This window comes from Purpureocillium lilacinum (genome assembly GCF_023168085.1).
Source record: "Purpureocillium lilacinum CBS 284.36 DNA, scaffold_4, whole genome shotgun sequence".
Taxonomy (NCBI): Eukaryota; Fungi; Ascomycota; class Sordariomycetes; order Hypocreales; family Ophiocordycipitaceae; genus Purpureocillium; species Purpureocillium lilacinum.
The window spans coordinates 89,477-111,537 of NW_027072114.1; the positions used below are offsets into that span (position 1 = coordinate 89,477).

At 59.5% G+C, this 22,061-nt stretch overlaps 10 protein-coding genes across 10 annotated transcripts; 3 read left to right on the forward strand and 7 right to left on the reverse strand.

The window, feature by feature from the left end:
- Window positions 1-606: 606 nt before the first annotated feature.
- Window positions 607-3,049, reverse strand: PLICBS_005194 (alpha-glucosidase 2; the record flags this gene model as incomplete). Its single annotated transcript, XM_018318845.2, has 3 exons — window positions 607-2,164; window positions 2,222-2,834; window positions 2,950-3,049. 3 exons carry the CDS (start codon window positions 3,047-3,049, stop codon window positions 607-609), a joined length of 2,271 nt encoding a protein of 756 aa, XP_018181319.2.
- A 2,682-nt stretch (window positions 3,050-5,731) lies between these two features.
- PLICBS_005195 (uncharacterized protein) lies at window positions 5,732-6,805 on the forward strand (the record flags this gene model as incomplete). The annotated part of the gene is made up of 1 exon (XM_018318847.2): window positions 5,732-6,805. One exon carries the CDS (start codon window positions 5,732-5,734, stop codon window positions 6,803-6,805), a length of 1,074 nt encoding a protein of 357 aa, XP_018181321.2.
- Window positions 6,806-7,063: 258 nt separating this feature from the next.
- On the reverse strand, window positions 7,064-8,921 carry PLICBS_005196 (uncharacterized protein; the record flags this gene model as incomplete). Its single annotated transcript, XM_065600671.1, has 5 exons — window positions 7,064-7,694; window positions 7,754-7,940; window positions 8,006-8,030; window positions 8,080-8,362; window positions 8,440-8,921. The coding sequence occupies 5 exons, from the start codon at window positions 8,919-8,921 to the stop codon at window positions 7,064-7,066; spliced, it is 1,608 nt and encodes a 535-aa protein (XP_065456743.1).
- Window positions 8,922-10,140: 1,219 nt separating this feature from the next.
- PLICBS_005197 (N-terminal acetyltransferase) lies at window positions 10,141-11,288 on the reverse strand (the record flags this gene model as incomplete). The annotated part of the gene is made up of 2 exons (XM_018318849.2): window positions 10,141-10,768; window positions 10,870-11,288. 2 exons carry the CDS (start codon window positions 11,286-11,288, stop codon window positions 10,141-10,143), a joined length of 1,047 nt encoding a protein of 348 aa, XP_018181323.2.
- Window positions 11,289-11,829: 541 nt separating this feature from the next.
- PLICBS_005198 (uncharacterized protein) lies at window positions 11,830-12,927 on the reverse strand (the record flags this gene model as incomplete). Its single annotated transcript, XM_065600672.1, has 5 exons — window positions 11,830-11,877; window positions 11,936-12,323; window positions 12,398-12,501; window positions 12,603-12,775; window positions 12,843-12,927. 5 exons carry the CDS (start codon window positions 12,925-12,927, stop codon window positions 11,830-11,832), a joined length of 798 nt encoding a protein of 265 aa, XP_065456744.1.
- A 525-nt stretch (window positions 12,928-13,452) lies between these two features.
- On the reverse strand, window positions 13,453-14,356 carry PLICBS_005199 (uncharacterized protein; the record flags this gene model as incomplete). The annotated part of the gene is made up of 4 exons (XM_018318851.2): window positions 13,453-13,455; window positions 13,520-13,912; window positions 13,994-14,027; window positions 14,085-14,356. The coding sequence occupies 4 exons, from the start codon at window positions 14,354-14,356 to the stop codon at window positions 13,453-13,455; spliced, it is 702 nt and encodes a 233-aa protein (XP_018181325.2).
- A 551-nt stretch (window positions 14,357-14,907) lies between these two features.
- Window positions 14,908-16,357, reverse strand: PLICBS_005200 (uncharacterized protein; the record flags this gene model as incomplete). Its single annotated transcript, XM_018318853.2, has 5 exons — window positions 14,908-15,534; window positions 15,592-15,942; window positions 16,014-16,075; window positions 16,129-16,149; window positions 16,228-16,357. The coding sequence occupies 5 exons, from the start codon at window positions 16,355-16,357 to the stop codon at window positions 14,908-14,910; spliced, it is 1,191 nt and encodes a 396-aa protein (XP_018181327.2).
- Window positions 16,358-17,316: 959 nt separating this feature from the next.
- Window positions 17,317-19,371, forward strand: PLICBS_005201 (uncharacterized protein; the record flags this gene model as incomplete). Its single annotated transcript, XM_018318854.2, has 1 exon — window positions 17,317-19,371. The coding sequence occupies one exon, from the start codon at window positions 17,317-17,319 to the stop codon at window positions 19,369-19,371; it is 2,055 nt and encodes a 684-aa protein (XP_018181328.2).
- A 326-nt stretch (window positions 19,372-19,697) lies between these two features.
- On the forward strand, window positions 19,698-20,876 carry PLICBS_005202 (altered inheritance of mitochondria protein 18 mitochondrial; the record flags this gene model as incomplete). Its single annotated transcript, XM_018318855.2, has 1 exon — window positions 19,698-20,876. One exon carries the CDS (start codon window positions 19,698-19,700, stop codon window positions 20,874-20,876), a length of 1,179 nt encoding a protein of 392 aa, XP_018181329.1.
- Window positions 20,877-21,171: 295 nt separating this feature from the next.
- On the reverse strand, window positions 21,172-21,648 carry PLICBS_005203 (uncharacterized protein; the record flags this gene model as incomplete). Its single annotated transcript, XM_065600673.1, has 3 exons — window positions 21,172-21,341; window positions 21,425-21,523; window positions 21,597-21,648. 3 exons carry the CDS (start codon window positions 21,646-21,648, stop codon window positions 21,172-21,174), a joined length of 321 nt encoding a protein of 106 aa, XP_065456745.1.
- Window positions 21,649-22,061: the final 413 nt, after the last annotated feature.

Here is a 22,061-nt window from a genome sequence, read left to right on the forward strand (position 1 = left end):
AAGCACCGAGGCGCGTTCCAGGCGTCAATACCTATCTGGTGGCGCCCGCCCTGGGAGTGCATTGCGGGCATTGGGCCGCGCGCCGCTGCCAGCGCCCTGGGACCGGCGCCCAGCGTTCTGCACATGCGGGTGCAGGTGGTCTGGATGTCGTTGGCGCCTTACAGCCGCCTGACAGGCGTCGCAGCTAGCACCCATGGATCTAGGTTCTCAGAGCTCAAACGCGGAGCACGCCTCCAAGAAGTACTTTGTACCTCGCCTTGGCTGGATGGAACGTGTGCAGGCGTGGAGGATCTACCCGCGGCGTTGATTGCTCATCATCCGGGTCAGGGTCCAGCGACTCCAACATCCAGATCCAGCCAGATGACAGGACCACGTGACCAGGCCACCGCAAACCATGGTGACACAGTGACATTGAGGCTACTCATGCACCATCTCACACAAGAATGTGCCTCACAGAGAACAGCCGTGCGAGTACTGCGAGCTTTCACGCGCATCAGACACCACGAAAAGCACGCATTCTGCGCTGCTGTGCACGTCACGTGTATCTCGTAACCATCGTCGCATTCATCAGCTCTTGCCCACGGCGGCGCCCGTTTCCCAAAATCATCACTGCCTCTCCAACAGCACCACCTTGCTGCCAAAGTCGCCCCCCTCGAACCGGTACGAGATGCCCTTGTTCATCAGCGTCGCACCCGAGATGGTCTGGTTGCCGTCCACCTTGTACTTGGCCTTGGGGTCGAGGCCCTGCAGCCGCACCGGCGGCCACGAGTTGTTGATGTTGGCGCGCAGCTGGAAGTAGAAGAGCGCCGCCTGCTTCCCGCCCGGGGACACAAAGAGCGCCGCCGGCCAGTTGGAGTCTTCGGGCAGCTGCAGCCGCCACATGTCGCCCTGCACCACGATGGGGTTGACCTTTTCCGCCAGCGCGATCAGCCCGGGCACCTTGGCCTTGTCCTCGTCCTCCAGGTCTTCCGGGTTGAGCTCGAGCCCAAAGGACCCGCCCATCATGGCCACGTGCGCGCGAAACTCTATGGGTGTCTGCCGCCCCGTCTGGCCGTTGGGGACGATGGACACGTGCGCGCCCATGGCCGATGGCGGGTACGCGAGCGACGTGCCGAACTGAATGTACACGCGCTCCATGGCGTCCGTGTCGTCCGACGTCCACACCTGTGGGAAGTACTGCAGGATGCCCGGGTCGAAGCGCCCGCCGCCAGACGCACAGCCCTCCCACAGCACGTCGGGGAACTTCTTGGTCAGCGTGTCGAAGACGTGGTAGACGCCGAGCATGTACTCGTGATCCGTGTTGGGGCTCGGGGTCTCGTGGATGCCGCGGTTGTTGTCCCACTTGACGTAGCTGATGCGCGAGCTGTTGAGGATGTTGGACACGGAGTCGATGATGAACTGCTGCACCTCGGGCAAGGCGACGTTGAGGACGAGCTGGTTCCGCGTTTCGGTCCGCGGGTAGCTGCCCGCGTGCAGAGCCCAGTCAGGATGCTCCTCGTAGAGGCTTGAGTTGGGGTTGACCATTTCCGGCTCGAACCACAGGCCAAACTCGAGCTTGGACGAGTCATCACCGCTGCTGCCGTTTACTGCGAGGGCGGTAATGTTGTCGACGAGGGGCGTGAGGCCGTCGGGGAACCGCTCCGGATTCACCTCCCAGTCGCCCAGCCCGGCGTGGTCGTTGACGCGCGGGTGCTTGACGCCGAACCAGCCGTCGTCGAGGACGAAGAGCTTTGCGCCGAGAGTGGCTGACTGCTGGGCGAGCTTGTAGATGGTGCTCGCGTTGTAGTTAAAGCCGAGGCCCTCCCAGCTGTTGAGCAAGACGGGCCGAGTGCGCGTAGCAAACTTGCTCTTCATGAGGTGCTTGCGGTACAGGCTGTGCAGCTTGCGCGACATGCCGCCCACGCCCGTGTCGGAGAAGACGGCGACTGCCTCGGGTGACTGGAAGGACTGGCCCGGCCCTAGAGGCCATGCCAGTTGCGCCGGGTTGAGGCCGATCATGGCGCGCGTCAGGCCCTGCGAGCCCTTCTCAACCTCGGCTGCAAAAGAGCCAGTGTAGACTAGGGAGAAGCCCCATGCCTCGCCGTGCGATTCGGTCGCGCTGGGCGTGATGATGGAGAGGAAGGGGTTATGAAGGTGGGATGAGTAACCCGTTGTGCTCCCAAAGCTATTTCCTTTTGCATCAGCATACTGTTCGACGCCAGGCCTTGCTCTCACAACTCACCCTTGCGTGCCAAAGCCCACACTGCGTCGCACGCGCCTACCCTCGCGCGCCCAGTCACCCTTGAGCTCGAGCATGTCGTAGTCGCTATACGGCAGATCGACGCTCAAGCTGGCGAGCTTCTGAACAGTAATGTTGCCCTTGCCCATGTTGGTGATGTTGACGCTGCGGACTATAGCATCGTACTTGGGGAAGATGGAGTAGGACAGGTCCGCGGCGACGGAGCTGTAGTTGTCGTAGAGGTGCACCACGAGGGTCGACACGTCGCGGTCGGCGCCAAACGTCGCGGGAAGGCCCCTGAGGGGTGGCTTGCCCGTGACAACGTCGTGCGATTTGTAGCGGAAATCGCTGACGGTGTAGCCGGCGGACTGGCGGATCTGGATGGCGGGCGAGCGAAAGTCGCCGCGACCCAGGTCGGGCAGCTCGCGGCGCACGCGGCCGATGAGGTCAACCCAGCCCTGGACTGGGCCGACCTCGGCCTCGATGGCGTCGTCGTCGTCGTCGATTGGCGCGCCGAAGTGATCAGAGATGAGGTCGCCGGTGGTGTTGTCGACGTGGAAGCGGTACGAGACGCCATCGCCGTTGAGGGTGAAGGACGTGCCATCGACGACGATGGCTGCGAGGGTTGTTGGTCAGTCAAGCATGTCCCAAGAGTATACTATGCGCAGCGCATCTGCTGAGATCGCGGCGCGACTCCTGCCGTGTACTCCGACAACGCGTACGAGACTCACGTTGCTTCGTGGTGGTGCCGTCGGCGGCAGATGCCACCCAGCCTAGGCCCAAGGCGCAGGCTGCAACGGCAGCGATCCGGCGAGACTGAAAGCCCAACATGGCTGTCGGCAGAAGCTCTTCCTTGGTACAGCTGGTCGAGGAAAACAACACGGATGGGGACGGGTGAGCTTCGCGTCAAGACGGGATCGCCAGTGCAGGACGCAGCAGCAATTTATACAGACGGCTCGGCGGGCACTTGGCATCTTAGACTGAGACCTCGTAGGGGGGAGGGGGCGCCATGCAATGAACTGCCGTCGGTTATTGACCGCGGCTCCGCATCGTCATCGTCGTCACGCATCACCTAGTGTTGATTGCCGGACGATGGTGGCGTATGAGGCCGGCAGCGTGCGTGGGCCGCGCCGGTGTAAGCGAAAGAGGGCGTCCATGGCTCGCTAATTACTTGGTACCACGTACTCTGCTGGCCGGCCGGCTCGGCAATGTCGATCATCGAGCAGTGGGCAGGTTGAATCCACCAGTCAAGCGAGGGCTGCTGCTGCGACGGGCATGGTCGTGAATGTCGTCGGTCCGGGTTCCCGTCCGAACTCGAAGTCTTTCGTCGGCGGTGGTGGCGGTTCCATCGAGACAGGTTCCTGGGCTTCCAACTTAGGTTCTGGGGCTTTCGTGGAGCATCCACTGGAGACCCCCGCTGCTGCCCGCCACCCGCCCAGGCCCGCCCCTCCCGCGCCGGGGGCTGGACGCGGCGCCGCCCATTGGGCCGGCTAGTGAAGAGCTCCGTGGATTGGGAAAGTGCGGGGTGGGTGGTGTGCCGACGAGGCATGAGATCAGAGGCGATCGCTCAAAAGACAAAAGGCGCCGAAGCAGCCACCATATTACCCGCCCCGCAGGGCGTGATGATTGCTGGCGGGAAAGTCGCACCAAAGGTCTCTCTCTCTCTCTCGAATCAGCGAGCTCTCAAGCGCGCGGGCGCCCCTGCTGCACAATAAAACTCAGCCTTGAGACACGGGCAAGTTGGCGGGTGTTACTCCGCTGTGGAGCGCGACTCGGCAACCCGCGTTGGATCAACACACTGTATGGTCGCATCCGGGGATATATTCGGGGGCCGGGCCCTGATCTGCACCCGTTGATCGGCTCAAGAGCATGGCGGATGGGGCTGCCTGCACTATTCGGCCCTTTCTGTTAAATTTGTGCATGTCCGTCTGAATGACTGTGTTGCGAAGCTACCGTGGGACCTTTGTAAAGGTGAGATGAGTTATTCACCGTCTTGCGCTCACCGACGCCGCAAACAGGTGAGAGAAGCCCTCGCGTTGCAATGCTCATGCGAGACTACGTGTTTTCAGCAAGGAAAGCGCGTGACATTGGCTCCATTGACACACACATACGAAACAGCAGGTTCAAGAGGTGAGGGGCCTTGGACAAACGTTGATTACATCCACGCGCTCGCCACTTGTAGGGTAGCCCGCTCAAGCCTCACAGAAACTGGCCTCCAGCATTCCACACCTCCAGGGCTCCCCCCTCCACTCGCTCAGGCACCAGGAGTCCGGGACCCGCCACCAGCGGCCGCTGGCGTCTGGGTTCACCCACGACGGCGGTTCGCCTTCTGGTTGGTGTTGGCCGGGGGTCTGCCCGCCGTGAGTGCCGCAACGTTATTTCGGGCGCTGTCGTACAATTACAACGCACTCACTCAGACCCGCCCGGGCTGGATGGCAGCATCTCGAAGCAACGTGGTTCATGCACCGGGACCAATTGGCCGGTCCAGCGCAGCGAACCTTGGGAGGCGGGAGCCACAGGGGATCGTCCGAAATGCCTCCAGCTCGACGCACTACGCGAGAGAGACGCCCGACGCCCGCCTTGAGCACCAGGAGCCATTACGCCTACGAGACGACTCACGATCGAAATCCGAACGGCCTGCCAGATATTGCGCCGAGGAGACAGCGTAATATTTGCTCGACGAAAGGGTGACGTTGATGAGGGGTTTCGCCTCGTGTTGGGATTGGGGAATTGGGAATTTGGGACGGGGCCCAGCAGAGAAGACCTTTACCAGACCTTCGCCGTTCGGCCATCCCCGCAACTGAGGCCCAGCCATTGACGGGGTCGGGCGTGAAGCGAATCCTTCGCGCTTGGGAGGACGTCATGATCCTTGGCTGCAGCTTTTCGGAAGCGTGGCACGTGCCCACCATCGCGAATCCACGCGGCCGGAACTTGAGAGTCGACTTCAATTGCGATGGAACTGCCTGTACGTTTTCAAGGGCGCCGCCGCACAGGCATCAAAGACATCGGCTGTTATGACGACGAACGTCGTCGACCATGTTTACACAACACTCAACGGCGAACAGAGTCCCGTCTGTCAGCCAAGCCTGGTCTCACCAACAACAAGCCACCCCGGGGGGACCGCTGCCTTTGCCGTGCCGCTAGAGAAATTTTGTTGGCCGATCGCCCACGTGCGGGCCAACTGCATCTCCAGCACGACGCCAGGAATGGATTGCTTCGGCTAAGGAATTGTGACTTGCAGAGAGAGCCTTGTTTTCCGCTAATTTAAAAAAGGTCCCACGCCCGACCCCGCGGGCGCCGCCCATGGCCGTGCGCATGTGCATGCATGAATTCGAGTGAGAGCTCGACTGACTGACTGGCGTTTGTCGACCATCTCTCCCGAATTTAAGCTGGTGGCGTCCTGGCGAGTGTCAAGTAAAAGCCTCTCCCCTCCCGCCGCACGGATCGCGAGAACGGCGCAGTGAACTGTCTTGGACTCGACCGACAGCCACTCACACCACCGCCGACAACATCATGAGGTCCCTCGCGCTCAAGACGGCCGTCGCGGCCATGGCCGTCCTCGCCGCCGCCGCGCCGCAGCAAAAGTGCACCGCCGGCCCTGCGCTCAAGCACTGGCCGCCCGCCGCGGCCAGGTCCCTCAACGCCATGATCGCGCGTAACGCCCACAACGGCAGCTACGCCGTCTTCGACATGGACAACACGAGCTACCAGTTCGACCTCGAGGAGTCGCTGCTGCCGTACCTCGAGAACAAGGGCGTCCTGACCCGCGACACCATGGACCCCTCGCTCAAGCTCGTGCCCTTCAAGGACACGCCCTCGCACAACGAGAGCCTCTACAGCTACTACAACCGCCTGTGCGACATCGAGGACGCCGTCTGCTACCCCTTCGCTGCCCAGATCTTTAGCGGCATCCCCTTGCGCGACCTTAAGCGCCACGTCGACGACCTCATGGCCCTTAACGGCACCATTCCCACCACCATGTACGACGGCGACAAGGTCGTCGAGACCGAGGTCAGCCCGCCCAAGGTCTTCCGCGGCCAGGTCGAGCTGTACAACAAACTCATGAACAACGGCATCGACGTCTACGTCATCAGCGCCGCCTCCGAGGAGCTCGTCCGCATGGTCGCCTCCGACCCCAAGTACGGCTACAACGTGCCCCCCGAAAAGGTCATCGGCGTCAGCCTGCTCATGAAGAACCTCACCTCGGGCGCCGTCACCGCCGCTCGCAAGCAAATCGCCGACGGCGACTACAGCGAAAAGGCCAACCTCGACCTCGTCATGACGCCCTTCCTCTGGACTCCTGCCACCTGGAAGACGGGCAAGTGGGCAGCCATCCTCTCCTACATCGACGAGTGGAAGCGCCCCGTCCTCGCCGGTGGTGACACTCCGGACAGCGACGGGCCTATGATCTTCCATGGCGTCGACGTCGAGCGCGGTGGCATCCACCTTTGGGTCAACCGCAAGGAAAAGTACTGGAAGCAGATTAACGAGATGCGCACCGACTTTGCCGCTGCTCAGAGGCGCGAGGGCCTCCCCGTCACCGCGGACAAGAACTGGGTCGACGTCACGCCCAAGGATATTTTGTAAAATAGTGCCCAGCCCGTACAAACCATTCGCATAAATTCAAGTACATATGTCTGTCCTGGACTCTAGCAATTGCCGTTGGCCAGAATTCATGGGTGCTTCTGTCTGGCTTCTAATCGCATCGGGCAGCCGTTTAATCTTTCCTCCAACGGTTTGTTGGGCGAGGGCTCGTCCACCTCCATTCGCAGGACAATATCTTACGGACAATTTAGAGCCCCAGCTGGCCACTCAGATCGGAAATAATGTGCTTCTTCGACATGGTCACTTCGCACCCAGCCGCGGCAGCTTGATCGGAGAAATGACCAGCGCAACGGCGGCCGCCATGACCGCACACCCAACAAACGTCACCCTCAAAGCCGATTCGTAGCTGTGAATCGCCTGCTCCCGATATGGAGACTCCAACAAGGCCACAGCCTCGACCGACGCCCGGACCTGACTGATCACTCTGCTCTTGCCGCCCCCCTGCACGAACACGTCCAGATAATGGAGCAGCGCATTCTGCACAACAACGCTGCTGCCCGCGATCCCTACCACCATGCCCAGGCTCCTCCAAAGAAGAAGCGTCGTCGTAGCGACAGCCAGCTCGCTCTGCTCCGACGTGGCGAGCATCGCGATGAACGTGCCCGGAAACAGGAATCCCTGACCGACGGCGGAGGGCACAAGCGCGACGATAGAAAGCGTCGACGGGACATCGCGGTGCAAGAAGCAGAGACACAACGTGCCGCAGACGTAGCAAGTGACGCCTGACACAAGTGGCCACTTCAGTCGGCGACTCCAGGCAATGCTGGGCCCCGTCACGGCGGATACCACAGACGCGACCATCGACGGCACCATCAGCCGCAGACCGGACGACGATGCGCTTGTCAGGAGCACTGCCTGATAAAATAGTGGCCTGACGTACGTCAACAATGGTTCAACCGAGAAATGAAGCAAGCACGCGAATCCACTTACATGTTGAAGAGGATTGAGTGCGTCAACATTGCGGCAATAAAGTTGGCGAACAAGAGGTTGGAGCGAGGCGGCTTGAACAGCAAGTTGAGCGGCACAACGGGGTTTGCGCATCGCGACTCAACCCACAGAAACGTCGGAATACATACGGCAAACGCTGCGAGTAGTGCGACTACTGCCGGGTGGCTCCCTATCAAAGACCAAAGTCAGTCCTTATGCCCGCGACCTGGACTTGTTGCAGGCAGGCTCTCTTACACGGGAGGGTATTTCCGCCCAAGCTCTGCCCATCGTTAGCCAGTGACATGTACCATGCTTCACGAGCAACTTACCAAGCCGAGGATGAGCGCCGTCGTGGCGGTAGCCAGCAGCACTGAACCTCTGCCATCGAACTCCTTGATCGCGTTCCACGCCCCTTTGCTCGGCCCCCGGAGACCCATGCCGTCGGGGATGACCACGCTCGAGATGCCGATGCAGAGCAGCAGGAACGGCACTTGCACCCCAAACTCCCATCGCCAGCCTAGCGTCTCAGCCATGACGCCGCCCAACGCTGCGCCGAGGCCACAACCGCCTCCATAGACGATGTTTGTATACGGCTGGTACAGCCCACGCTTCCTGGCATTGGTTCCAAGGTCAGCTGGAGTCGCCCGCGTGATGGCATGTTCAAGGGTAACGTTCATGGCGGCACCCACTCGATTGGTATTATGTCCGTGGTAACGATGCTGCCCAGCGTCATCAAACTCCCGGCACCGATGCCGCACAGCGCCCTCGCCAAGATGAGGCTCACAATCGACCCCGCGACAGTGCACCATGCCGTCGCAGCAGTGAAAAGCGCCAGACACACGATGAACGGCGGTTTGCGTCCCACGGCGTCGGAGAGTCGGCCGACGAATGGCTGACACGCGGTCGATGTTAGCAGGAACGAAGTCGACAGCCACGATGCGAGGTGGGCAGCTCCAAAGTAGGACGTGATGGCAGGATGCGATGAAGCGGTAATGGTCGTGTCGAAGCAGCCAATGAATTGGATGACGAGGACCAGCGAGAAAATGGCCCAGAACCGCCTGGGAGACGTGCCATTGGGATACTTGGTTTCCTCCCTGGCTGTTCCTGAGGGTGGAATTAGGGCGCTCGTCTCGGTCGCCAGTCTCTCGTCGCGTCCATGTTGGCATCGCATGGTCGCGTCGTCGAGTCGAGCCTTCGTCAAAGATTTGCAAGCTCAAAGGCAACGGGGTCCACGACCTGTCTTGGCTGCGATACAATCTTATAACCCCATCCAGCTCTTGATGTAGAAGGCCCGTCCCGCGCGGATCAGCCGGTCTGTAAGACATGACAAGCAAAAAGTGCTCTAGAGGCGAGACTTCGTCCGCAGCAAGTGGACCGTCGGCCAATGGCTGTATACCAAACATGCCGCTAATTACGGCAGACAGGCGTACGGGACGAGGAGCTGTTGCACATCAGGCACAAGGGGCGGTCCATTCCGGGATGAGAGGTCTGACCCGCTCTGAAAACACCTGCCTGTTTGCTTTTTGGTGATTGCCGCTTTGAAGGACGTTGACTCGTTGGCGGTACCCTTCGAGTCAGGGCCATGCATGTCTGTGGATAGAAAACATGGGCGCTGAGATGTCTGGCTCAAGCCAGCCGCAATAGTTGAGCTGGTAAGCCTCGCATGCCTAGCCACGTACGGTCCGGCATTCCTGAGTATCGATGAATTGCGCCGTGTTTCTGGTACTGTACGTAACGAGATCACAGTACAGAGTTGTTCGTTCAGTACAATCCAACATGCAAGATTCGTCTTCTGACTGACGAAAACAGAACGTCCATTGCGCGTCTCTGCTGTTGTACGGAGGACAACGCCCTGCAGCGGTGTGGTGCTACAACCAGTCGCCCCTTCTTTCCACGACCTAAATTGGGCATGTCAACGTTCAAATGGCGTAACATAACGGACATACCGGACTCAATTCTTACATGTCGTACGCTGAACATGATATCGTGGTCCGCAGAGTCGTTGCAGCCGTGCCAACATGCATAACCATGGTCAGACCGAAATGGCGGCCCCAACGCGGGTAAAGCAGCCCAGCACGACGTGTCGAGAATTGGTGCTACATGTTGGGTGGACTATCCGTGTTGGCGCGAGCACTTCGTGCGAGCTCCGGCCCGAGAGGCTGCATTGATTGACGAACTGATGTTAACTTGTGAGGAGCCTCCTGCTCACCTGGCAGCACGAACTGCACACAGAAGCCACGAGGTGGTACAGACTATCGTCTCCAAGTGCACTGTAACGCTCTACTGCAAAAAGGATTCTATGTCGCCACGCTATATAATTAAGTATAATATCTTTGGCAAAGGTCAGGCTCTCTCCGATGAGGGTCTGAAAGCACCAGACGCAATCTTGCTCAAGATGACGAGGCCTGCAGCGCCATGTCCCAACCCTCTATGCACTTGGCCTCGTCCTCGGTCAAGCGAATGCCAAAATAATCCAAGAGAGCTTGGCGTCTACCCTCCTCCGAGTCCACCTTGTGCACGATCTGCGTCTTCCCGCCCATGTTGACCTTGACCACGTCGTTCACCAGCATGACCTTGCCGACGACCTGCACCTCGTCGCCGCCGGTACTTTGATCGACTCTCGCCCGCCACGCCTCTGCCTCGGTAAATCTGACGGGCTCGCCCTGCCGTAGGAAGCGCACGACGAGGACGGTCCAGCGGTGCAACGTCTTGACGCTGGTCCACCAGTTCTGCACCTCGAAATCCTCCTGGAAGAACTCGAGCTCGGCGAAGCTGTAGAACGAGTTCCACTCCCGGTCCGCGCCGTTGCGGTACTGATAGATCCAGAGCTTGGGCCCTCGGAGGCGCTGCTTCGGGATGTTATCGTGCACGAGGCGCACCTGCTGGGGGCCGAGGTTCTGCACCGCGGCGCCGGCCCCGTCCATGGGCAGGGGCGAGGTCGGGCCGTCGCCGCCAAAGGCCACGTCGGCGCTGAACTTGGCGCCGCTGGGCAGGTGGATGATGTTGTTGATGTGTGTCCTGTGACGCTGCCGTCAGCATCTGGTCGAGGCTTGCAGTGTGCACCCAAGTCTTGTGAGACAAGGATGGGTGGCGTCATGCAGGAAGTGTCGCTCGCTCACCAGCCCTGGTATTCACCCTGGGGCACGCCTTCGGTCCTCGTGCGGTTGCGCACCCCCGTCATGTAGACGTGGAACCCCAGGCCCCGCAGCATGTGGTGGAAGAAGATGCTCAGCTCCATGCAGTAGCCGCCTCGGCCATTGTGCGGCGGCTCCATCATCTTGGAGTATAGCGATCTAGGCTTGATGTCGACCTTGTGCGTCGGCGAGTAGTGAACCGAGAGATTCTCATAGGGGAAAGTGGTAATCTGGCCGCGGAACAGGGCGCGGAGGCTTTCCTCAGTCTTGGGGAAAGCGGACGGCGAGTTGATGTATTGCGCGTATTGCGTTGGCAGCGAGATGCGCTGAAGCCATGCCGCAACTTCGACGTCCGAGTAGGCGGACTCCTGGGGCTCAGGGTCGCGAAACTCGTCCATGGCCATGCTTAAGGATCTGACGCGGCCGATGAGCGGCTGCCAGGGACGAACACTTGGTACGGTCAAACTGCGAGGCTTGAGAAATTGAAGAGAAGAAATCGCAATCGTGTCCTTGATGCGGTGTTGGACAATCGGGCGTTGCGTGACTCAGCCCGCGTGTGTGTGTCTGTGTGTGAACATGGCGGAAGCACACGGCCCCACCAGCGCCGCCGGCTGCCCGTTGATCGGCTCTACATGTATTGTCGCTGGCCCAATAGCCAGACCTGAAGGATTGCATGGGCGTTCAATTTTGATGCGGGCACAAATTCGCTCAGCTTGGGTATTATCGCCAGCTTGGATCGTGCGCGCCAGCCAAGATAGGTGCTATAGTGAACGAATTTTCCCCACACGATGGGCTGGCTCCGATTATCAGCGACGGTCTATACGATGCTTTCCTCCCAAATGCGGCGTATAATGGCTTCTGCAAGACTGCCTTGACTTGCGCAGAGAATAAAACTGCATGAGACCAGCGAGCCGGCTAGGGAACTGTTGAACTCATCCAGAACCCCTAGCACGCCATCTCGGATCTATCCGGATGAAGCTTGGGCGAGGCGTGCTAGAGGATTGTAAATCGCGGGTCCCAACACCACACCTCTGAGAAGCCAGGCCACTACCACGGCCGTCCCGGACACCAGCAGCGCCTTTACGGCCAGCTCGCGCAACACGCGCCTGTCCCGGGCCCGACAGCCCTCCCAAAAGGCATCCCGATCATTGCTCTGCGGAAAGTCACCCGCGGGGACGGGCTCGCCAAGAAACTCGCAAAGCGGCCCCCACCCCTGTTGGACCCGGTACTCGAGGAGGCGTTCGGCCGGCACGCGGCCCCGCACGTAGTCCTGGTGCTCCGCAAACGCCGTCTTTCCGTAGCCCGGGAAGTCACCGCGGTAGAGCGCCCGCTGCAAGGCCCGCAAGAGGGTCGCGTATGTCCGGGAGCCGGAGTGGATCAGCGCGAGGGCTCCGAGGATGGGATCAACGGCGCGCTGATATACGGTGCCGAGACATGACCTGGCGAGAGTGTCCACGTTTAGTATCATGGGGTGCCAGGGTCTCATAGTCTTTGAGGGCGGGCGGTGACGTACGCGTGCCAGGAGTCGACGTCTCGGGTGGGTAGAATCACTTTGCTCGTGGGATAGCTCTCGATGAACTCGGCAGCGAAAGCGGCTGCCGGCACGTTGCGAACGCCCTAGGTGCCCATTTAGCGTTCACTAACACGTTGTACGTTGTTATGTCACCCGCGCTCCAGCCATATTGTCCAGGCTGTCAGCATGGTTTTATGTTACTCACGTCGTAGCCGTCAAAAAAGGCGGCGGCTTCTGTACCGTCGAAGCCAGGCTGACCGCTCAGCTTCCTCTCGATAGCCCGCACCCAAAACGCGGCGTGCTCCGGGCTGCCGTTGGCGACTGTGTCGAGATCATACAGATTCTCGTAGCCCAGAGTCGCCAGGGCCCGCGACAGCGCTAAGAAAGCGTCAGATCAAACAGCGAAAGCCTTCCCACGGGGCCAGATTATGCTGTGAGTGCTCACATGTCCCGCCTGTTCTACTCAAGCCCAGCACGAGGAGCGGAGGACGCCCGACCTTGGAATGCGGGGTGGCGCGAGTCGATGCCATGCTACGCGCTGGGCACAAGTTGACTTGCTCTCCTCGGCTATTGTGTCATGTATATCGAGTACCTGTTCTCAAGTAGCGTTCAACGAGTCAACCCTCTTATGCCCCCGAGATCCCTCGTCGTTGTTTTCTCACGCTAGTAGACCGGGTCGATCGCGGCCACTTCCGCGCATGGCCAGCGCGGGAACGACAAGGATGAAGCGGCACGGGATGAACCCCCCCGCCGTCTGCATATGCAGCCAAGAGCGGGATCGACGGGCACCAATGCTAGGCATTTTGCTTTTGTAGTGTTGCATCGGTAGCGGACGACGAAGGGGTGGTTCTCGGGCCGTCGGCGTCACAGACGTACACACTCACGTACAGACGTACTCACATGCACGAGCTCCTCCGTAGCGTTGCAACATATGCTGCAAGTTCAAGCTACCGTGCCGATACTATCTTTTGCAGCCCACGTCTCCCGCACCCGATGCTCCGGCCGCAAGAAGTACGAAAGAAAATACCGCTTCCCCGCTCCGTCCGCTGGCTGCGTTACTCGATGCAATGGAGACCGAAGCCTGCCTAACGAAAGCCGGGCGAGAGAGCTCGCCCCATGGACCAAGGCGCAGCCCTCGGGCGGAGGAGGCACGAAGACCCATTCCCGCCGTCCCTGCTCGTCATTGTCGTTGTTGTCCCCCGTGAGACACACCTGCATGCTCCAAGAGTCATAGAAGAGCATCGTCAGAGTGCCGCTGTCGCGATGCTTGTTTTCGAGGACGTTGGCTGCAAGGGGGACCGACGGCTCCGAGATAAGCTTGAGGCCCGTCTCGCTCGGCTCCGAGTCGCGGTGCACATTCTCTAGCAGAGGCGTGTCGAGCCCGTCCACCAGACGGGCCAAGACTACACGAGCAGCCTCGTGGCAGTGGCCGTGGAAGCTCTCAATGAGATCCGCTTGCTTGATCATTGATATCGGAAGCGGCAAAGATTTATGGCGCAGTTCGTCTCTGGACATCTACGTTTCGTGACTCCGTGTTAGTTGCAGTCCAGTCCTCTTCTTGCAGCGTTGCCGTAACAATGGAGTAATCTCAATCACCTCATAACTCTCATCAGTCTCACAGGATTTGTACCTAACGCAAGCGGCCCGTTAGCATCACGTGAACAAGCGGCGAATTCGCGCGACGAACCCTCTGTCGCTCCATGAAGGCTGGCCTTGACGGAAGTCCTCGGCCTTGATCTCGGCGGGCTGTTCAAAGTAGTTCTCCGAAAGCGCATACATGAGACGTGCCTGATCAGCGATGGCTTTTGTCGCTGGAGCGTTGCGAAAGTCAAGGTAGAAGTATCCAGGACTCTCCAACGCCTCGACCAGCCTGGTGGTCTCCGCGTCGTCCCTTTCTATCAGACGGGCGAGATCAACCGCGGTGACGGTTGAGACGTCGGGAAGCTGAACAGGAGCCATCTTGTCTGATTCGGACACGACTTTGTGGAATACTGTCTGAGTATAAACGGAGATCAGAGTTTTTGGTGGCTTTGTCGTTGAAATTTCACCACATTGAACAAGCGCAGGCCCGGTCACAACGTTGCTCAACTCCGAGCCGCTCAATGGCACGGAACGTGGAGCCTTGAACGAGCCTTCCTCGTCTTCGGATCTCCTCCGCTAGGCGAGAAGCCAGTCCTACCACACTGCCTCCTGTGAGAAGTGATATGTCACGGTCGCTTCGACGTTCTCTCTGCTCCCCCGCGTCGGCAGGACTTGCCCAATGACGGCAGACAGAAACTGCACGTTGTAGCTGCAGGACGGCTGCCGCTGGGAAAATATGCTCGATCTGGAACTCGGTCTGATGCACTCGTCTACGCCACTACGCGGGACCTATAGTTGCTTTTGGGTTTCAATGCAGAGCCGGCGGAGGTAGGGGGGCCTTGCATGCGCAGGTTCATGCATTGACAAAGGTCATGGGCGTTCAACACGCCACGGTCTCTTGAGACTCACTGCAGAAACGTAGTTTTCATCTAGTAATCGGGTAGGCTGACGCCGTTCTGCCCCTCTGGCCAGTCCTCGGGATACCCTGCTTGGTCCGCTTGCCTCCACTCGTTGTCTGCTGCGTACATGTCCCGGATGGGTTGCAGCACTTGGTTAAGCGCGCGCGCCACCGCGTCCTTGAGCGCATCCGCATCTATGAGGCCGGCGACGTAGTCTTTCTGCAGCGCCTCGTACGTGCAGTAGTTGCGATGTGAGCGACACTCGCAGCTCGCGCCACGTATGCTGACGCTGAATAACGTTCCCTCCGATGCCCCCTTGGCCGCGAACATGCCCACTCTCGAGGAAGCATGGCCGTTGACGCCGTTTGCCTTGTCGCTTTCTGTGAAGAGCATCCGAATTTCGCTGATGGGCATAAGAATATGCTCAATGATGGGCAACACTCCGTTGCCTTGCACTGTGCCGGGTGGGCAAGCGGCCCCGGCCAGTTTCTCAACCACAGCATCTGCATCGTCGAGGAACATGATCTTGGTGTGAGCCGGGTGCGATGAAGACATCTTGCCTCCCGTCAAGCTCGGTAGAAGCTCGTTCAGCAAGTGCGCACGCTTTTCGTACCCCAGGTCAGGCAAGAACTGTTCCCCCAGGTTGAAGATGCCGCGCTGGTAGAAGACACAAGTCAGCTCCAGTCTCACACACAGTCCGAGGCTATCACTCACCTGGTCCGTCCCGCCAAACTCGACATCCACGCCCAGATACTCCTCGCCGAGCTCCTGGAGCAGTGGCGTGAGCAGCGGACTGAGCATCGTAGATGCGCCAACCTCTGCACCAGTATCACGTGCGTCCTGCTGGGAGCACAGAGCGCAAAGCTTCCAAAAGTCGACCATGTACTGCTGTGTCACTTGGTACGATGACATTTCGACCATCGAGACGTACGACATCGGGACGCCGACCGCCTTCAGCGCCGCCGTGATGAGCGCCTTGTAATACTTTGTGCGGTGGCGGACCTGCTCCCATGGGAACTTGTAGTTCACCAAGAAGGCGTATGTATCAATGAACTCAACAACGATCTAGCCGCGAATCGGGTCAGCCAGTGTCCCGAGGCCACTTACATATGTGTTGAAAAGCCCATTGCACACACCTCTCCACCGGCGCGGATGAAGTCTGCAAACTTGATCAGTGGGATAAAGTAGCCAATATGCGCTTTCTACCCGGTCAGCAAGTAGACTGAAAGACGATTAGTATGACGTTCGCACGCTTGCCCGTGGGTGCGGTGACTGCTCAGTTAGCAAGAGTCCCGCAAATTGATCATTTGATGGCCATTGAACATGAAGCCATGCTGTGAAACCACTGACCCCATTGGTATTTGATGCCTTTGCCCTGGGCGAGCAGTGACTGGAGTTTCTGGCCAGACCAGCCGTTCTGGATCTCGAGTCGCCGAGTAATCAGTGAGTACTCTTGCTCAGCACCTAGGGCGGTAGCCATGGTGTATGTGTTGAAGTTGATGAGAGTTTTTCAATGGTCCTTAGGTGCTGCAGTTTCGGGACTTGAAGTCATTCAACACTTTCCCTATGCAACTGTCAATAACGCGCCCCCTCATGGCTGGACTTTAATGTTTCCTCTCGCTGCGGCTGCGCATCAAGCCTCGTGCTTCCACCCCGGCCCAGCCGTCTTCCGTTGACACCCCCGCCAGACTTTGCTCTCCCCCACAGAGCTACAACCATGCTACGCCTATCTCGATGGAAGTCAACAAGAAGCGTGATGTATACATGACGTGGCGGGCGGCGGCCCGTAGGCGACTGCAGCATGGGTGGGATCTTCCACATGCCAAGAGGAGCAAGGGAAATCCGACACGGCGACGGTCCGAACCTCCCACACCACGCAGCAGCCGTCGATCAAAGCATGCGCAGGTTCTTAATGTGACCACACCACGTCTTCGGCTAGATATTGATAGGCTGGCACCGATGGCATGTCGCCTGCCCCTGGACTTCATTGTTGGCTCCTTTTCAGGTACCTTCATATCCCTGCTGAGCGCCAGAGCTTCTGAAGAGTAGTCACGGGAATGTTTCCGCGATGTGATCTCTCGGGTTACCGAGCAAACGCGATATCGCCGGTCATTGGTACCCGAGCCGTCCATCAAATGGGCGGTATGCCCGATGCGCAGCATCCACCTGACGACGTGGATAGGATCACCACCAGCTCTTCCAAATGAGATTGGCGTAGTCTTATTGAGCCGCACTGTACGCCTGGGGCTAGAAGTGAGAGTCCATAGCGATGCTCGTATAAGGGCGAGCAATTCTGGGAGGCTATTCCCCTTGCCTATGACGCCAACAGTTGCCGACACTATCTGCATACGGACACGCCTCGACGGTATCCTCCAACACCCGATGGCCATGATATCGTGCATAATATGGATGCTCCTACCCCTAGCCCTGTTAGCAGCAATGAGTCTGTACGCAACCTCCCCGAATTTTGCCGTCTGGAAGACGTCGCGAAAGACTCGGCGTCATCGACCAATTCCGGCCACCAGGCCGGTCGAGCATGTTGCTGCAAATGATTGCACAGACTACAAGCTGCTTTACTATAAGCTTCATAACTTGGAACTCCATCCAGACATCCTTCCGGGCGCCAAGTCACTCCTACTCTCGTTCCTTTCAGAGGCGCTCCAGTGCGAGAGACATATCACCAAAAGCACAATTTTGGAGCTGAATATCTTCACGGACGTGGCGCTCAATGACTTCGTCCAGCAGGAGCTGAATGCTGTGACGAGCGAGTGGCACCACTACCTCGCCCGCCGCAAGGCAGGCAACCCTCGCGAACTGCTACCCACCGCCGACGAAGCGCGGGCGTGGTTGCTCAAGATCACCCCGCTCAAGTTTGTGGACGGAGCATGGCTGGGGCACGTTCACAGAATGGCGACCTCATTTGCGACCCGAAAGATTACCAAAGCAGCCTGGCAAGTCCTCTCTGAGGAGCTCGGCGATGGGGATCTCCAGAAGTGTCACACATATGTCTACGCGAGGCTCCTAGAAAAGATTGGCATCTCGGTGCCTGCGCCAGACTCTTCCGAGTTCATGCAGCACGACGGCATGAATGATGTCACCGTATGGCGATCTGCACTTGCCCAATTGCTCATTTCCCTCTCTCCGCAGGAGTTCCTCCCGGAGATTCTGGGGTTCAGTCTGCACTTTGAAATGTTGACTCTAGAAACGCTCGTTGCCGCTCGGGAACTCCGCGAACTCGACATTGATCCTTATTATTTCACGCTACACATCACGATTGACAATGCCGACACAGGCCATACCGCAATGGCAAGCCGAATCGTTACGGATTACTTGAAGCTGGTTGCCGAAATGCGAGGAAATGCTGCGGTCGATCAGGAGTGGAAGCGCATACAGGCTGGCTATATCCTGTCCAAGAATATCGGCCGGGAGGAGCTCAAAGATATCCTTGGTACGAAAGTTCTCGAGATATTCCGGGCCAAGTCGGTCGCCTGCAACAGGATCCATGATCACTGTCCCATGAGCATCAAAGGTCGGCCACTGGGCATGTGGCTAGACCCCGCGTCGTTCAGCCGGCGAGATTGGCAGATGGACTTTTTGCGGTGCCTAGCGGACGCTAAGCCTTGGGTTCTCAAGGGGGATAGCTCTCGCAGTCGGCTGATGCAGCAGCTTGCCTGGGGCGGACGTATGTTTGGGGCTTTCACGGATCGCGAGGTGGGCATCGTCCGAGACTGGATCGACTCACTCGCTCCACCAGGGTCGAAGACATACACAAGCTTCACGGGTAGAATAGACCTGGGGCGGTCTATACAGCTTGGGCAGAGCCACAGGCGTTGCCTAGCGAATCCAGATATCCTCGGACGAGACGCACCCGACGCTGACGCGGACGCGGACGCCCTGAGACCCCTAGCTGCGGATCTACGCAAACTGGACATCCAGAAGCTGTTGCCAATTTGGTTTGCCCACGCGTCCTTGCTTGAGGCTTTCATGTCGGTACCATGGCCTGTCGCCAATCCCACGGGCTGCGCCGTCGTCAGATTGTTGCGCGCCCAATACGGCTTTCTTCCAGAGCCCACGGGCGTACATGGGGTCGACGAGATGTCTCGCACAAATCACGTCGATCTGGTGAGCATCGGGTGCAAACTGATATCTGCGGTAGATCCAGGGCGCGCTTCTCCAGAGAATATGGACGATGTGTTGGAGCAGTGGCCCTCGTCGTTCGCGGAGGGCATGCTGGCGGCTGCGACGAAGCCGCGCGAACTCCAATGGCGGTTACTCGGCATGACGCACGCCTTCGTCCAGCTCCACGAGCTTCTCGCGTCTTCCGACGCTCTGCTCTTTGAGCCGACGCGAGCGGCGCTGGACGCCATGAGGAGGAGAGAGCAGGAGAGCTTGGCCGCGCTCATGGCCGGACTGAGGCCTGGGAGTTTAGCATACCGCGACTTTGCAAACGGGTGTGCCTTGGCGGCTCGTGAGATTAAGTCGTGCTGCAAATAGCATGAAGTCCCAATGGCCCAAAGAATACAGTCTTGCTGTGCACCGAGACCATGGTTGTGACGGAACCTTTTGGTTGTGGGTTCGTTGAAAGCTGCCAGTTGAGTGGATGCAGCAGCACGTTGATGGAGTTGATGCCTGGCTTGCCCAGTTGCCCGGTGCCCACCATGGCTCGATTCGGCTCGAATGACGCACCTGCAAGGCATTTCCCGCTCCGCCGTCCTCCTCCAACCACCACCAACGGACAGCAACTGCCTCGGGTTGCGCTGGTCTGTGCAACTCAATCGAAGAAACCATCTCCGAGGCGTCGCGTCGTCACCACCGTGACCATGATTCGCCCCTCGGCCCTCGCCCGGCCGGCCCGCGCCTCAGCCCGGATCCTGTCTGGCCGCACCGCCGCCGCTTCCGCCGCACGCCGCACGCTCTTTACGCAGCGCCAGTCCACCCGCGCGACCCAAGACTTTGACCTCAACAAGCTGAATGCGAAGCGCCGCGACTACGAGCAGAACCGCACGGCGTTCCTCGCGGCGGGCGCCATCGCCGGCATCGTCTCCTTCATCTACACCGCGTGGAAGCTCAAGAAGGCCCTTGAGGCTGAGCGGGAAAAGGAAAGCAGCTTGTCCGTCAAGTGCGACGCTCCGCCGTCGGTGCCGACCGAGACGTTCAAGACCGAGGCCGGCGAGCGGCGCAAGGTCGTGGTGCACGATGAAGAAGGCCGCGAAATCGTTCCCACCGGCAACTCGACCGTCCCGGTCTTCCCGCGCCTCATCGACGTTGACGTTCCGGCCTCACAGCACGACGGTCCCGTCGCCGCCTCCCTCACCGACAAAAATGGCGTCGAGTTCACCCTCGTGGGGCTCGGCATGCGGACGGTGACCTTCCTCGGCCTGCAGGTCTACCTCGTGGGCTTCTACGTGGCGACGCAGGACGTGGCCCGGCTGCAGCACTACCTGGTCAAGAAGATCAACCCCGTCGCCACGACGCTGATCCCCTCGGAGAAGCAAGACCTGCGCAAGGCGCTGCTCGATGCCACTGAGGGCGAGGAGACGTGGGACGCGATCTTGCGCGAGGCCGGGTGCCGCAGCGTGTTCCGCATCACCCCGGTCCGCGACACCGACTTCCACCACCTGCGCGACGGCTTCGTGCGGGCCATCCAGGCGCGGTCGCTGCGCAGCACGGCATACAACGACGAGGCCTTTGGCGCCGCCATGAAGGAGTTCAAGGGCATGTTCAACCGCGGGTCGGTGCCCAAGAAGAAGGAGCTGCTTCTGTACCGCGGCGCCGACGGCGCCCTGTCCATCCTGTACGGCGACGGCACGACCAAGAACAAGGACGGCAAGAGGGACCGCATGGGCAGCGTGGCCGACGAGCGTCTCTCGCGGTTGCTGTGGCTCAATTACCTGGCAGGGAACAAGGTCGCGTCCGAGGGGGCACGGCAAAACATTATCGACGGGGTCATGGAGTTTGTCGAGCGACCGGTGGGCACTGTCGCGACGCAAGTCGTGTAGAGTCTGCGCTCCTGTATGAGTAGCCAGCACATGTCATGTATACTATATGTTATCCACGCCCATCACGTCACGTACGGGTAGATGGAGAGATAACTCCAGGGTGGTACAGTAAAACACAGCTCTATTGATTGGCGAGTATCATCGCACCAAAGACTGTGTCTCCAACACCGCGCGCATCTATAAGCGTATAATGTGCTGCCCCTTCCTACATGGACACTATCCCACCGCCGTGTATCTCCTCACAGGCTCCTGTCGCCGCCTCAGCTCGTACCGCCCGCTGCGTGAAGGGAGTCGCTTACGCCTTGAGGGCGCCCGAGTCGAGGAGCTTGCGCTTAAGCTCGCCGGACTTGGCCAGGGCCTGAACGTCCGAGTTGCCTCCGATGTGCTTGTGGTCGATGAAGACGTTGGGGACGGTGCGCTGGCCGGTGATTTGCTCGAGGGCGTCCTGCAGGTCGCTGCCATCGGCTGCGGGAACTGTTAGCATGCAGTCGCGTACTGGTTTGGGATGCGCTGCCCAGGCAAGCAATCAAGGTGTGGGCACGACGCACATTCGTTGTCAAGCTCGATGGCTGTGAAGTCGGCGTCGAGGCTCGAGAGGGTCTGCTTGGTGTTGCGGCAGTACGGGCAGTAGCTCTTCGAGAACACGACTGGTGGACAACGGTTAGCCGCGCCGTTGCGTCTTCCGCTGAGGGTCTAGAAGGGAGGACGGAGCACACGTACTGACGGCGTTCTCGTTGATGAGCTTCTGCGCCTTGTCGGATGCGGTAGCCATGGCTGCTTGTCGCTGTGGTGACGGTGTCGTGGAGAAGAAGTGTCTGAAGACTCGGAACATGAGGGGTCGAGTCGAGAGTTGAGGCGGCGGCGATGCGCGAAAGAGGGGGCAGATGCGCGATGATATATACGATGCAGGACGGCCGGTGCGACGTGGAGAGGAAGGCTGCGGGGCGCGGTAATTGGATAGGCTATCAGGATTTGTCACAGAGATGGGCGGGATGTCAATGATGCAATCCCATTTTTCGATGTCACGACCGCGCCAACGGACCCAGCGCGCGCGCAGGCAGTCCCCGCGGCGGGCGGTGGAGGGCCCCGTGTGGCGACGGTTCCAGAAGGCCGGCCCCTGGAACGATCCCAGGGAGCCGCATCTGGCGCTGGCTGTTTGGCGCCGCAGTGGCTGCTGGCTTCCAT